At 56.0% G+C, this 15,386-nt stretch overlaps 3 protein-coding genes across 4 annotated transcripts; 2 read left to right on the top strand and 1 right to left on the bottom strand.

Annotated features, from left to right (window-relative positions):
- Positions 1–1,305: 1,305 nt before the first annotated feature.
- EIF1AD (eukaryotic translation initiation factor 1A domain containing) lies at positions 1,306–3,805 on the bottom strand. Of its 2 annotated transcripts, none has more exons than XM_081241505.1 (6): positions 3,507–3,805; positions 2,678–2,857; positions 2,427–2,535; positions 2,216–2,324; positions 1,996–2,043; positions 1,306–1,457 (listed from the first exon to the last, which is right to left on the bottom strand). In XM_081241505.1, exons 2-6 carry the CDS (start codon positions 2,762–2,764, stop codon positions 1,313–1,315), a joined length of 498 nt encoding a protein of 165 aa, XP_081097631.1. In that variant the 5' UTR covers positions 2,765–2,857; positions 3,507–3,805; the 3' UTR covers positions 1,306–1,312. The 2 variants fall into 2 exon arrangements, with proteins under 2 accessions (XP_081097631.1, XP_081097632.1); XM_081241506.1 differs by having other exon boundaries at positions 2,678–2,881.
- A 102-nt stretch (positions 3,806–3,907) lies between these two features.
- On the top strand, positions 3,908–5,838 carry BANF1 (barrier to autointegration nuclear assembly factor 1). The gene is made up of 4 exons (XM_081241507.1): positions 3,908–4,006; positions 4,095–4,206; positions 4,913–5,060; positions 5,311–5,838. The coding sequence occupies exons 3-4, from the start codon at positions 4,938–4,940 to the stop codon at positions 5,455–5,457; spliced, it is 270 nt and encodes an 89-aa protein (XP_081097633.1). The 5' UTR covers positions 3,908–4,006; positions 4,095–4,206; positions 4,913–4,937; the 3' UTR covers positions 5,458–5,838.
- A 5,691-nt stretch (positions 5,839–11,529) lies between these two features.
- On the top strand, positions 11,530–12,933 carry CST6 (cystatin E/M). The gene is made up of 3 exons (XM_081241410.1): positions 11,530–11,838; positions 12,338–12,463; positions 12,794–12,933. Exons 1-3 carry the CDS (start codon positions 11,599–11,601, stop codon positions 12,875–12,877), a joined length of 450 nt encoding a protein of 149 aa, XP_081097536.1. The 5' UTR covers positions 11,530–11,598; the 3' UTR covers positions 12,878–12,933.
- The last annotated feature ends 2,453 nt before the right edge of the window (positions 12,934–15,386 follow it).

The raw sequence follows: 15,386 nt of genomic DNA on the forward strand, positions 1-15,386 counted from the left end.
AGTTTTCTAATACGACATCCCGGGGTAGATCTGCCAGGCAGTGTTGCGTGGCCATCTGAGGTTTGTAATTACGAATATAAGGTAAAACTAATGAACCAGGTTGGCTGTTTTCTCTAACAGTTACTTGCGTACAGGCACAGAGGTGAATGACTGGGTTGACCCAGGGTTAGGTTTTACTAGATGAACACGATGGAGGAAGAAAGGGAGTACAGGGTGTAGACCACGGAATTGATGCTGCACAGGGAAGGAAGTGAAGATAGGAGAATGACGGTGAGAATGTGGCAGGGCTGGAGGATGAAGATAAAGAATTTCTGTGGGGGGCGGGAGGGGTGGTAGTTGAGCAAGGAGGCCTGGAGGTGGTGATTGTACAGGTTTTTTAATTCAAATGGCGTTGCAATTTCTAGTGACGTCAGGGGTCCAGAGAGTGACTACGGATATAGGCAACAGGCCTAACACAGAAGACAAGGGCATTAGTGATGGGGACATCAAGGACCTAGGTGGCCACAGCATTGAACGGGCCCATCCATGGGATGTAGAAAAACAATGATGGAAGCAAGGATAGAAGACTCTAAGCCAGGAGGTAAACTTCAACGTCTGAGCAGTGACTAAAAGGTGAATGCCAGCAATGAAGAGAACGTACAGTCAGAGGTAAAAAGCTCCCGAGGAGAAGTGGGATGACGTGGTTTGCACGAGGGCTGAGGAGTGATGGTCTGAGTAGCCATGAGGAGGCCACCAACCAGGGGATGTACACAGCAGCATGCAGGTGGGCGCTCCTGCAGTCACAAGTGACTACACAGGCAGGGAGAACAGCTTACGAGGCACTATGAAATTCATCCTGAGGGTCTCTTAGAGGCAGATGGGCACCAAGTCCCACTGTGATCCTGAATGCCTGAATCAGTACTAACTGCAAGCAGGCAATGAAGTGGGAATGCTCCCAGTTACTGACTACATGCAAGCAAGCACACAGGGCCTGGCACTTACCACGTGCCGGACGAGAGAGGGGGAAACTAGGAGAGATTCCAGCCATTTCCCATTTCCTGCCCAGTCTGCCCACCTGCCCATGAGGCCACCACCTAGAAGCAGTTTTTAACTTTACCACATGTCCCTCCTTCCTCCAAAGAGCCACTCCGACACCAGCGTAAGTCACCACCCACCAGGGGTTTAATTCTCCTATGTCAGAAAGTCAGTTCAGAGAAGGGCCCTGCCTTGTCCCCATCCAGGGGGAAAGATCCACAGAGGCTCCTGGCCATGTCCGAGCTCAGAGGAGCCAAGGACTAGTCCCTGAGCAGGAGGAGAAGAGGGTCCCGGGGTCTCAGGCTGTCTCCTCTTCTTCACTCTCCTCCTCACTCTCATGACACTGTCTGCGGTTGGTGTTAACAAAAAGGTCAGCATCACCTTCGGAGCTGGACTCTTCTCCAGACGACTGTGGCTCAGCTGGGAGTTCTGGCTGAGCCTGTCTGCATCGGGGCGGGGGGAAAGGACAGTTAGCCCAAGGCCTTCTGGGAAAACCAAGAAGCCCCACAAAAAGGAGGACCATATGGCCAAGCAGTCGGGGCTCAGCGAGTCAGACACAGACAGAATCACAGGAAACTTGGCCAAGAAAAAGCGGCAAGAAACTACCTCCTCCTCACCCCCACCTCAAAAACTTGCTAGAGCTACTGATTTTAATAATAATGATTCTACTACAACCAACACTCAATGAACCCGCATTGCTTACCAGGTACTATGCTCAGCAATTTTACAAGCGTTAGTCTCTTTAAACCTTACAACGCTCCCATTTTATAGGTTAATCAGCTTAAAGTCACTCAGTTATAACTCGCAAAGCCAGAACTTTAACCCAGGGGATCTGACTTTTAAACCATACTTTTAACCAGAAATTTAGAAGCTCTCACCAGGGACCCTATGTAGGAATGAAAGAAGGTTCTATTTCCCCTCAAGGTACCAAGGCCTGAAGCCCCATTTTCTGTCTTCCCTATCCCAGGACTTGTGCCTCACCTGTTCTGGTTGCTGTGTTTCTCAGCCACTTCGGAGAAGGCCTCAGGCCTGTGCCAAGAGAAAAGCCGAAGTCAGAAAGGACAGAGAAACTCCTCAGCAAAAAAGCTGTTTCCAGCTGTTCCTGCCTGAGATGCCATGATCTTCCCTCCCCTAATTCCACAACTAGGAAGTAAATCCTCCAGAGAAGTAGGGCAGCCAGTGACCAAGGGGACCAACCTACCAGAGCCCCTCCTTCTGCAGAGAGCGCACGTGGTCTTTGCAGAGCACAAAGGAGATCTCGGCCTTCACCTTCTCTCCCTCTTCAATAGGGTCAACGATGAGAAAGTCTCCTGCAGGTAAAGAGGAGAAAAAGCACAGTCAGTCCTGCTTGCGGTGGCGGAAGCTGAGGCCATAGGAAACGGTTCTGTCTCCAAAAGGGCTGCCTCTCTCACCTCTCTTGATCCAGATGTTCTTGCGGTATTTGGAGGGCATGCTCACCAGGAAGTGCTGCCCCTCGGCTGTCTCCACCTCATGCAGATTGTTCCCTGGGGTCCTGAGTACCTGGTCCAGGAGAGACCAATTACCAGTCAGCCTCATCAGCCAGTTCCAACACCCACTGAGCTGTGGTGCACCCTGCCCCCACCCCAGGGGCCCAACAGGAGTGGGGGCGGGGGCAGAGCAGCTGGTCCCCAGTGTCACTTACCCTCACGATCTGCTGCTGTTCGGAGGGCACCATGTGCTCCCCCAGCACCTCCTTCACCACATGCTTCCTCTTGGTGGCCTGAGACATGTTGGGTCCTGTCCCAGGGCGGTGAGGGACGCAGAGACTATTAACTCCTCCTCCTGAGTTTCTTGGATGGCAGGCTCAGAATGCACGACTGTTCTGAAGATGGGGAGAGGCCTTTTACTGAGGAGGGACACAGTGTCCTGGTTAAGAACATGAGCTCTGAAATCCAATTGCTTGGATTCAAAGCCTACCTTGGTTATTTCCTGGCTGTTCAATTTCTCTAGACCTCAGAGAAAAGCAGTAGCTAACTCAGAGCACGGTTATTAAAACAAAATAATCGCAAGCAAAACGCTTAGCACAGTGTAAGGCACGTAAAAAAACTTGTATTGTTCTTAAGTACTGACATAGCCACAAAAACTAAATACGTGTTCCAGAAAAATAAATCATTCTGGCAACCACTTGAGGAAGGAGTGAGATAAACCATTTCTTCCTCAACATGCTTGTACATCCCAGGTGCAGCACAACCACACAACACAGATGCTCAATCTCTCAACACAGTACAGACACAAACAAGTTAGGAGAATCCAAGTCAGGAACGAGTTAATTAAAGGTCAGGGTAGGCTGGCTTGGTCTTCGACATCTACTGTTTCTGACTTGGGTACTGAATAAACAAGGACTAATGCGTACTCAGGAGACTGATGGCTTCCAAAGGAAACTCCGATGTGTCATCCCTAGCTGCCGCCCCCTGCCCTCCTGCCTCCCTATTCCGGAGGAAAAACGCTCAGAGAGAAAGCCCCATACTTACTCTCTGGCCCTCGAATCCCACGGGCGCTTCCTGAAAGACCCCGCTCTCCAGGCTGGACGCTGAGATCGGCTCGTCCACGACTCACTTCGCAGCTGAGCCAATGAAAGCCCAGAAAAAGGACTTGCCGGCGGTCACGACAGTGGAGTCGTCTTGGACTCAGGTCTCCGGCGCCTCCGGTCCCCGTCAGACTTTTGCAAGCCCGATGGCGAGGAGGACGGCGTGGGTTAGCCTGAGTAGAACACCGTACTTCCGGCGCTCTCCCGGAAGTCTCCCGGCCACACCTCTCTCCTTGTCCGTCCCTCTAACTCTTCCCACCATCTGGTCGGCCAAGGCTAAGTCCTTTAAGTTCCGGATGCCGGGCAGCAGAGAAATAAAGTTTTCTTATCACAGACTTCTGCTCCCTGAGACCGGAAATGCTTCCCGAGAAGCGAAACCACAGAAGGCAGCCCGGCCTCCCGCGAAGCAACCAGAAAGGAGCGCCTACTAAGGGCGCCCTCGAGGTCCGGGGGCGAGGGGGGGTGGGGGTGGTGCCTCAACTCGGTGATTCTAAGCGGCTAGAAGTGCCCAATGTGGATTTTTTTTTTAAAGGCGGCCCTTGAAGCGACCCGGAAGCGGAAGTGGAAGAAAGTTCTAGTGGGTTGAGGGATCGGCGGGAGCAGCCGGGTGGCGGGAGAAGCCGTTACGGGAACCGGAGCTGTGGGTGAGTGCGAGCCGCGGAGCAAGGCTCGGGCTGGAGGTCGGAGGAGGCGCGGGGAGGAGGGGGAGGGGAGGGGAGGGGCCGCAAGTGCTGCGACGGGCCAGAGGATGCGCTCTCGGATGTGCCCTCTGAGAGGGCTCGGCCGCGGCACGGGGAGGGGGCGGGGCGCGGCGCGTTTGGGGCGGGCCCGGCGGCGTGGGACGCGGAGTGGGCTGGCGGCGTGGAGCTTGCGGGGCTGGCTGAGCGGAGCTTGAGGGCTGGCTGAGCGGGTGTGTGCGCTCCCGCTACGCCTTCGCTCTGTGAGCAGCCTGTGGGGCGGGTGGGAGAGCCCTTCATTTGCTTTTCAGACCAGGTGGTCGTTCCAGGCTGGGTCAGTGCCGCCTTTGCCCAGCCAAGGTCACAGAGCAGTGACAGCTTTAGGATGGGCCCTGGGTACTGAGGGACGCCCTTTGTCCTGCGTGTGCCACCTGTTAGGACAGGATAGTTTTTCCTGTGGGGAGGTACCAAAACGCATCTCCCGCAGGGAGTGGCAGAGACCTTTCTCTTGAACAGTGAGGAAAAGACTCTTCTTGGATCTGTTTTCTCATATGTAAACTGGGGGAAATCGAGAAAGCCTTCCTAACGGATGCTCTAGCTCTCTCTTACTGTGAGATTGCCAGTGGGCCTTCGAGAGTTCCCGGGTTTTTAGCCGTAACCTCCCTTTTCTTAGGATTCCCAGATTAAGCCTGATCAAGATGACAACCTCCCAAAAGCACCGAGACTTCGTGGCAGAGCCCATGGGGGAAAAGCCAGTGGGAAGCCTGGCCGGGATTGGCGAAGTCCTGGGCAAGAAGCTGGAGGAAAGGGGCTTTGACAAGGTGTGGGGTGGCTGCGTGCAGCCGGGGAGGGCCGGGGGTGGCCGACTACAGTGCTTCCCCGCAGCTGGGGAGTGAGGAGAGTGCGTGTACCTGTTGGGGATGGGCGGTGGTGTGAGATCTGCAGATCCCGCAGGCTGGAGCCTGCCCCGTCTCCTGGGCTACTCTGCTGGGAGCGGCATGGAAGTGGCCTTCTTGTTCTTAGTCCCACAGAGCGCTCAGCAGCCCGCCTTTTGCTTTGCCCGTCTTGCAGGCCTATGTGGTCCTCGGTCAGTTTCTGGTGCTAAAGAAAGATGAAGACCTTTTCCGGGAATGGCTGAAGGACACGTGTGGCGCGAACGCCAAGCAGTCCCGGGACTGCTTCGGGTGCCTTCGAGAGTGGTGCGACGCGTTCTTGTGATGCTCTCTGGGGAGCCCCCGACCCCGAGCCCCAGCACTGAGTCTCCAGAGTTTGCAGCCAAGTGAGGACTCCTCCCCCGTCCTCTACAAAGGAAAAGATTGCGGTTGTCGTACGCACCTCCCATGTACTCCAGGGTCTTTTGGGAGTTCTCTCCCCTCACCATTTCAACTTTTTTGGAATTCTTATCCTTGCATGCATCCCCCTTCTCCTTTCCCTGCCAGTTTCGTGACAGCAGTTACCAGCTTTTCTGAGTGATTCCTGGTCCTGTCCCCGCCCCCCTGCCCCCACCTCTGGTCTGTTTTATGCCATTTGGCCCTCTTTCTGGCAGAACAGTCACTGTCCTTGTAAAATTTTTTAAATCAATAAAGTCAGTGGCCTTCATGACTGGGCTTTGTATATGAGAAGCAGGCGGGCTGGGAGTGGCCTTTCCTCAAGGAGTGACCAGGTTTGCCGCCCTCCTCCTTATCAGTGCAGATCGAAACTGGCAGCTTCCTTCCCACTTTGGAGGGCAGCCATTCTGGCCACACGGGCCTTGGGCAGGTGCCTTGGCGTGTCTCAATCCTTTAGTAATGTGGGAGAGAGTGTGGATTGATCCCTTCCTGGGATCCACATGTCCATGTGGTCAACAGCTGGGCTAGGTAGCACCTGGTGGAAAAGTCAGTGGCAGTCAGAGCTACTAGGAAAAGGGTGGCCGGGATGTGGGTGAAGGTTTACCTGCCAACTGTCCTGTGCTCTCCTGGCCTCTGGGAGGAGTGGGCAGGGCTCTTGCAGTCTGCCCTGTTCTCTTAGGGAGGCAGAAAGAGTGTGAGCATCACAACTGGGGTAGGGGCTTGAGTGAGATACACTTTTATCTGGTATATTTTCGTCTTTATTTTGTTGAAGATTTAGTATGAATTAGGTCCAGAGCTAAGATCTTTGCAAACACTTGTTTCTTTCACAATAACAAGTGACTGTTTCCTCTTCTACGGGTGAGGAAGACTGGTCCTCAAAACATAATATAGAAACCTGAGAGCCCTGTGTTCTTGGTCATGGCGCTTGGCCTCTCTGAGACTCAGTTTCCCCTCCTGGAAAGTGATGCTGTAAGTATCAGATGCAGTGTTGGAATTGTTCGGGACACCGGCACACCTGCACCTGCACCTCAGCGAATGTTCACAGCAGCTTTGTTTATCCTTAGAGGGCTTACAGTCTGGTGAGGAGAGAAATGACAGGTAATAAATACAAACATTGGGATAATATGAGAAGATTTTCATGATCTCAGGGTAGGGGAAGATTAAGAAAAACTTGATAAATTCAACTCCATTATAGAAACTCGTCATCTAAAGATACCGTAAAGCGAGTGAGGAGTCTAACCCACGGTTGGAAACATTTGCAACACAACGTCGACAACAAAGGACTCTCTAGAGCACGTTCAGAGCTGCAGTCAAGAAAAAGCAGACAACACAACAGGATAATGGGTAAAAGACGTGGAAGGCAGCCACAGAGGAATACCCAAGTGGTGAATAAGCCTGTTAGAAGGTGTTCAATCACATTCGTAGTCAGAAATGCAAACACGATGCCATTATACACTCAACGTATAATTTTAAGTCAGACGATACCAAGTGCTGATGAGGAAGTGGAGCAACAGGAACAGATATCCAGCTGGTGGGAGTGTAAATTGGTATGAACAGTTGGGGAAAAGGGTGTTTGCCAGTAAAACTGAAGACCCATCCTGTGAGCTGGCAATTCCGCTCCCAGGGTTGTGACAGGACACGCACACCTGCACCAGCACTTGAGCAACTGTTCACAGCAGCTTTGTATATAAGGGCCCCCAGCTGGATCCCTATGTTGGGATCTCCATGGGTGGTAAAACTAGAGGGGAAAAAAATGCTTATTGCAAAAGTCAGTGGTAAAGAAAAAGAAGTTGGGAGTGATTGCCTTTGGGGGAGGGAGGCAGGTGTAATGCCTGGGAGCACTTGGGGCTGGAAGTGGCAGTTTCCACTTTTTGACCTGTGTGGTGGTGGTCAGATACGTTCTGTGTATTTCTCTGCACGTTAGCTATGTCTCAGTACAGTAGAAGAAAGATGAAAGGGAAACCAAAAATAAAGACCTGAGGATGGAGCAATTAGGTGATTACTCAGAAAGTATGATGGTTATCAGTAGAGATGAAGGTTCAGTGCAAGCCTGGGTCTGGGAAGTGTGAGAAGCCCCCCGGGAAGGGCACAAGGTGGCCGGAGCTGGGCCCAGCTTGTGTTCACAGGCTGCTGCCTGGGAGGGTGCCAGTCTGAAGACCAGACTGAGGTGGTAATGTGGGCTGTCCCTGGAGCTTCAGGCCATACTGTGTTTCTGATGTTGCTCCCGTTGGGTCCAGGGTCCCCTTGGTCCCCTCAGCCTTGACCCACGTGCTGTGATGCTCTCACCCAGGCCTGGTGTGCTTAGGCAGGGGCTGGGCAGGGCCACGGCCTCTCCCTGCTCAGCCTTGGTACTGCCACATGGTTACTGGCACTCTGTGAGGTAATGGAGACTCCCTCCTCTTCCACGACACCCTTCCTGCGGCTCCTGTCCCTGCTGGTTGCTGGGGGCCACCCCGCGGAGCCCTGTGGGACAGGCTTCCCTGCCTCATGCACAGGCTTTGTCTGTGAAGGGGCTGAATTCAGCCTGCCTTCTTGCCTCACTGTCGGGCCCAGGCAGTATCTGTGACAGGTCGGTGGGCCCCGAACCCTCAATCTGGTCTTCTTCATGCATCGCACCCAACTTCCTGCATCAGTCCTGGAGCCGTAGGAGACCAGTGGCATCTGGAATGTTCCTGGTGACAGCAGGCCTCTCAGAGACCCAGCCCCGCCTCGGCCAGCAGGACAAAGGACGGTGGAAAAAGCAGACCTGGGTGGGGGTGGGTAGGGGGTGGGTTATCTAGATGTCAGCCCACATTGCCTGACAGGATGTGCCTGGCCGGAGACATGGGTGGGCCTGGACGTCAGCAAATATTGACCCGGTGTTCACCCTCCCTGCTGCACCCAAGCCAGAGCTTGACGCCCTGAGCCAGTCTATCATGAGTTCTCAGATCTGCCCCAAAGCTTGAGGTGGACCCAACCCATGCACTCCGGGGTCCTGAAGGGGTCCTGCTGCCCCTGGGGAGGAAGTAGGCTACAGGGCAAACCCAAGCCCAAGACTCACCTCGCCACCTGCCCAGTGGCAGCCCAGAAGGTGTGGAGTACGTGCAACCCCCTTCCATGTTGCCTCCTCCCTGCAGGGACCCAGGGCTCTCTCTACTCTCACTTCTGGCCTTGATGGGTGGTAGCTTGAAAGAGCCCACGAGGCCTGGCTCTGTGCTCAGTTCCTTCCGTGCGACCTGGAACAAGTTGCTTCACTGCTCTGAGCCTCAGTCTCCTCCTCTGTCAGCTGGTGCACGTTTGTGAAGATTCAACCAGCTAATGAACGCGAAACCCAGGGCACTTGGGAGAGCTCCTCCCCAGAGGGCAGCTTTAATCACGGTCGGGTCGCAGCTTTCCTTGCCACACAGCCCCTTTTCCAGGACGTGATACATCAAGAAAGGGGAGATGAGCCCTGGGCAGGGAATAACTGCAGCCCAGCTCAAGGTTCAAGGAAGAGGGTTCTGGGAGCAGCGTGAAGGCCTGGGGTGACATGATCCCGGGGTGAAGGGGATATCGAGGGCCCACCCTGGTCAGCAAGACCCGTCATCCAGGGACAAGAGAGGGGTGCCATGGGCAACCTGGGTTGGGATGTCTGGGTCACAGCAAAACTGAAAGCCGTGTCCTGTGGCCAGTGGGGATGGCCCATCCGAGCTCAAACCTGGCCCAGGCCTCCTGGAAGCCAGAGTGGTCCAGACTAAGCATGAATGGAGTCCAGGCTAAGACTCTTTTCCAGATGAGACCCAGCCCTGGGAAAACCCTTCCCGGGGCACCCGCACCCCCAGGGAGCCTCCCTCTGCACAGCAGACCTCATATCCCTGTGGAGCGGTCCAGAACTCACACATTAGGATGCTGGCACATGGTTGCCCCCCAGCCCCTACCCCTGACCCTTCCCCTTTGACCCTGCATTTCCTCCTTGTAAAAAGAAGTAATAATCAGTGCTTCTGCAGAGCTGTTATGAGGATGAGAGAGAGCATATGTTGAGTCCCTGGTGCAAGGCTTGGCTCATATCAGGAGCCCGATAATGGTTAATTTCCCTTCCCCATCCCTCTTTTCTCACCAGGACACCACTTCTAGCTGAGTGAGTGACCTTAGACAAGCGTCCTGACCTCTCTGATTAACTTTCTTCATCTGCAAAATGAGGATGATGCTTACTAACTCAGGGTGCTTACGAGAACAGACCAGTGGGTGAAAAGTCTTTGCAAATTGTTAGGTTGGCATGCAAAAGATTTGCTGGTGTCAGCGCAAAGGAATAACAGGTAGAGTAGGAGCAAGTGAGCTGGGGACCCACTGGCCCGTGATGAGTCAGAGACTGGGCCTTGGCTTATTTCCCAGGGAGCTGTTGGAGTTTAAGTGTGGCCACAGCTGAGTTCCAAGTAACAGGAGAGCAGATCCGGGAGAACCCGAGGAGACTCTTGGCCCCTTGGGGCTGCCTCTCCACCTCTCCCCTGGGCTGTGGGCTTGGGCCTCTTACTCCCCCACTCCCAGCTTCTCTCGGGTTGGGCTCCTCCCTGACCTTGGCCTCCTCATCAAGCCAAGCTCTTGCCAGCTCTCACACAAATGGGTCTGTCCCTTTAAGGCAGACACCTGAGCCCACAACAAACTTGAGACTGTCCCTTGGCATCCAAAGGTTGTTTTTCACAGCTGGGCTGAGGGGGTGGGGTAGTAGCTGGACTGGGCAGTGACCACACTGGTCCTGGTCTCCCTGGGAGAAATCAGTGCCTTTCCTGGCCCTGGGATTCTGAGAGGCCGAGAATTGGTGGGGGCGGCGGGGGGATGCTGGATGCTTTCTCATAATATTCATCACAATCATAGCTACCACTTACTAAGCACCAACACTTTTAAGCACCAACACTTTGTTGGGTACTGAAAACCACAGCCTGTCCCAAACCCCAGGTAAGATCCTTGGAGGCCCTAAGCACTAATAAGATCTTTGTGTCCCAGGAGCAAAAAGCCCCACCTCCCCCTGGCAACAAGTGATTAAAAGTACAAACGACCGTGAACTCTAAAATACTAATTCTAAAAAATTCCAACAAAAGCCAGACTTTTCCCTTGTTGACTACTTCAGTGCTGTTTTTTATAGATTAATTGTCAGATTATTCCAAAAAACATCATAGCCCTATATTGCTGGTACCTCCAGCACAGGCCCAGTTTACCTATGGGTGACCCAGTCTCGGGCCATTATTGTCAGCACAACCTTAGAAGACAAGTGTTGTCACATTTCTTCAGATGAGGACACTGAGGCTCCCAGAGGTCCAGGGACTTGCTGGAAGTCCCTCGGGCAATAAATGGCAGAGCTGGGACCATCCACACACCTCCTTCTGGCCAGTTCTCATCCTTTGGGTTCAGTCTGGCTTGAGAGCACAGATTTGGGTTAGACTGCTGGGGCTCAAAAGCCAGTGTCACCGTTTACTCTTTACCAGTCGGTGGCCTTGGGCAAAATCAGTTGTTCCCTGTAAAGTGGAAACATTACTGATCCCCACATCATGCTGGTTGTGAGGGTTAAACAGTGCCCCGCTCGGCGCAGTAACGTCTCCTACTTACCTGCTGTTTATACAGCTCCTGGCCTCCCCTAAGCCCTTTACTTATCGAATCCTCACAGCAACCCATTTCACAGAGGAGAAAACTGAGGCCGTGAGAGTTAAGTAACTTCTCCAAGGCTACACAGTGGAGACAGTTAAGAGCTTGCAGGTAGCTGTTGTTGGTATTTCACACGTGATGGGCCTCTGTGAACTGTCCCACTGGTGGCACTTGTTGCTGGGGGCTGTCCTTGCCCTTTCCCTCACCGGACTAGGTGTGCCTGGAGGGCACGCAGCGTCGTGATACACAGGTGTGCTCGGGGCTGTCCGCTGTCCCCCCTCGGCGCCCGGAAGGCGGCCTTGCCCAGGCCCGGTGATCCCTCCCTGCCGGTGGAGGCACGCGGCGGGCGGGGCCGGGCGGGGCGGGGCGGGGCCGGCGGGGCCGCGGAGCCCGTAAAAGCGGCGCGGGCCGCGGCTGCACATCGACGCCGGCAGCCATGGCGCGTCCGAACCCCCTGCTGACGCTGGGCCTGGCCCTGCTCGCGCTCTGCCTCCTGGCGCTGACCCGCGACGCCCGGGCCCGGCCGGGGGATCGCGAGGTCGGAGAGCGGCAGGACCTGTCGCCCAACGACCCGCAGGTGCGGAAGGCGACGCAGGCGGCCATGGCCAGCTACAACATGGGCAGCAACAGCATCTACTACTTCCGCGACACCACCATCCTCCGGGCGCGGAGCCAGGTGCGCCCGGCCGGCGGGGCGGGGCGGGGCCGGGAGGCGAGCGCGGCCCCAACCGGGCCGCAGATGGAGAGGGCGACACAAAAGTAATCAGCATGGCATTTTTTTCAAAATCCAATTAATGCCCAAACTTCTTGCGGAACAGAATATCTAAATTTCGAATAAGATCCAACCCTGAATTCGCACGGCTACCTCACTAGCCTCACACTAGTCCCTGCCGGGATGGGCGAGTTGGGGGTGTGTGTGAGGGAGATGGGGCAGTTGTGTGGACTTGGGTCTCAGCCTCCTGCGTGGCCCAGGCTCTGCCCCTCTCCCCAGGGCTCTGCACCAGAACTGCCTGCCACCCCCTCCCCGCCCTTCCTCTCCCCCCCTCCCAGACCTGAATCCCAAAGGCAGTGTCCTAGGGAAGGTGATGGGAGATGGGAGCAAACGGAGGGAGGTGAGAGGTCCAGGTCAAAGGTTGTCCCCCGGCACCCCTGACCTGCCCCCACCTCTGCCTCAGTTGGTGGCGGGCATCAAGTACTACCTGACCGTGGAGATGGGGAGCACGGCCTGCCGGAAGAACGCCATGGCTGGAGACCACATAGACCTCACCACCTGCCCCCTGGCCGCAGGGGTGCAGCAGGAGGTAACAGCCCTGCCCCCAGCCAGGCATCAGCTCAGCCAGCGGCCAGCAGCCGGGCCCTCAGGTTGTACAGCTTGAATTGGTCTGGCTGGCTGAGCTGATGTCTGGCTGAACCTGTCCCTGCCTTCTGGATGACTCAGCCTTGAGACCAGTGTGAGGGTGCAGAGAGGAGCAGACTGGGGCTTCCCCTGGAGTGAGGGGCTGGGCTGGAAAGATCTGGGCATCTAATGTTCCTTCTTGCATCCTGGGGCACCGCAGGCACAGGGCTGACTGCTGGCAGCAGGCGGCCTGGGGCCTGGGCTCACCCCTCCTTTCCTCATGATCTATTTGCAGAAGCTGCGCTGTGACTTTGAGATCCTTATGGTTCCCTGGCAGAACTCCTCCCAACTTCTAAAGCACGACTGTGTGACCCTGTAGTAGACCCCTGTGGGCTTGGGGGAGGGAGGGAGCGGGCGGGTCTGGGCAGGAGCGAGCGCATCGGGGGAGGGCATGTCAGGTCCCTGGACCAGATCTGTGGCAATAAATTGCGAGCTCTGCTTCTTGCACTGGTCTCTTCTGAGTGCCTCACTCTTCGTCCCTCTCCCGTTCCCCAGTCCCACTCTCGGCAGCTTCCAACACCCCCCTCCAGCTGACAGGGTGCCCACACCACCCACAGCTGAGCTTCTGCTGTCTCAGCCCAGACGGTGCTAAGAGTGCAAAGTTCAGCTCCCAAATTTGGGGTCCCCCGAACACCCCCACAGCACAGACGTAGAGGAACGAACCTCCAGAGACTCCCAATATTGGCAGAGTTATGGGTTCGGAGACAAAGTCACAGGAGAGGGATGATGCCCCAAGACTGGAACGGGACGGGAGCCAGTGAAGACTCTGAGCCGCACCTGAGTTCTGCTTCCTCTCAGTTGCCAGGACGACTCAGAGTGGCGCATGGGAGTTTTAGCCAGCCTGGCCCCAGGACACTGAGCTCTCAGCCTGTGAGATTCTTATACCAGCATGTGGCCCAGACATGGCAGAGCCTCTGCAGGCCAAGAGACCACGAAGGCTGGACACTGTGGACCACATGCCAGAAGGACTCCCCAGTGCTTTGTCCTAAGCAAGACGCCTGCAAGGGGCTGGCAGGGAGCGCCAAGGGGACCGAGGTAAAATCCACTGTCCATAGGAGGGATAAGGGGACAGATGCAATTCAATGTCATTTAAAGAAGAGATGGAACATTTTTTGCGCACCTGAATCTGTGGCTGGAATTAACGCTCACTACACATGCACACACACACATCCAGAACTTCCCAAGACGCCAAACAGACACATACATAAACCCACCATGCACCCTCAGATTGCTCCCAGACACCACACGTGTGTCCAGAAAAAGACACACATAACCTAGCAAACCGGAAACACAGACACACACACACAGAAGCAACACCCCCATCCCGAGGATAACCTGGAGAATACACCCCAAAACACACAGCCCCAGGGACACACCTGCCCCAGCCGGAGCTGTTCCTCAGATGCACAGACACACACCCGTGCCTGAGACAGGACGGGCAGGAAGCAGATCCCGTGGGAGCACGAGGTATGGGCACCCCTAGGGGCGGGCGGCTGGACAGGGTGGCTGTGGAGAGCACCCTGTGGCCCTGCCGGCCAGGCCTCACGCCTGCCTGCCTGGCTCTCTGCTGATGCTGGCACTTAATGAGGAACAGCCCCAGCTCCCGGGCCCTGCCCTCTAGAGCCCTGGGAGGCCGTATGGGGTGGGGATGGGGAGATGGCAAATGAACTGACTCCCACCTGGAAGCTTGAGGGGCTGAGTGTGACAGGAGTGAGGGATGGAGGGAAAACTTCCAGCCTCCCAGCGGGTCGAGCCTGTCGGGTATGGCAGTGCAGACAGCCTGGGGGCCTGCGGTGGGGCTGCCGCTGGAAGAGCTCCCATGTGCCACTGAGCAGGAGCCTCCTGCGTGGCTGCCACGGGGTGAGAAGTGGCAGGAAATGCTTGTTGAATCAGTGTGTGAGGTGGTGGGGTGAGGTGAGGCCGGGTGGCCTCTCCACCCCCGGAATCTGTGCCCAATCCCAGATGGCATTTCCTCTGCACAGTCGATGCCCGGGCCCTGGGCCAGCCCGCACCCTCGGCCGGGCCAGGGAAGAGACGCGCTGCTTCTGTCCAAGGGCCCGGAGACGTCACCACTGTCTGGTCCGCAGTGGAGGTCGGGGGGTGGCTGGCAAAACTGTGTCACCTCTCAGCTCCCACTCCCGGGTTCCGTCCCCGATTCCCTCCAGCTTCGCTCTGCTAGAGCTGAGGTGGGTCTCCCATCTGGTGGGAGGCCTCCCTCTGGCTGGGCTCCAGCTTGACGCAGTGCCCAGTGCCCCGCCGCCATCTTGGGCATCCTGCCCAGGCTCAGGCTGAAAGCAGGGGAACTCATCCCTTGCTTTCCTCTAAAAGAGGCTTGCCCACTCCACACACACCCCGCCCCCCACCCCGAGGCCACAAGGACTTGAGCAGCCTCCACCCTCCCCTCACTGAGGCTCTTTAGCCTGACCCCAGGCAGGGCAGGGTATGGCGGTGACCTCTGCCTTCTGAGCTTAGGCTGTCCCCATCGAGTTGGCACCCTTATGCTGGATGCTGACAGTGCCGGTAGGCCTGGGCTCTGAGACCTCGTTTCTGGAGCATCCTGGTCCCTCAGGCCCTGACAGCCATGGGCTGTCCCAGCCTGTTCTTTTTCTCCTGTCTCCTGGGCCAGACGGGCCTCCCTCCCCAAAGCAGGGTGACCGCTCCCTCTCCCTCCAGCACTGAGCCTGGCCCACTTTCCACATCACCCCACTGGCTGCTGTTAAGGCCCTGCCAGGCCAGGATGCCAGGCCCCAGTGGGGCAGGGAGGGATCCAAGGACAGAGCCTTTCACCTGAAACACTCGCACACACACTCGAGGATGCACATGCGTGC

The sequence above is a fragment of the Mesoplodon bidens genome (assembly GCF_964165515.1).
Source record: "Mesoplodon bidens genome assembly, chromosome: 7".
Classification (NCBI taxonomy): Eukaryota; Metazoa; Chordata; class Mammalia; order Artiodactyla; family Ziphiidae; genus Mesoplodon; species Mesoplodon bidens.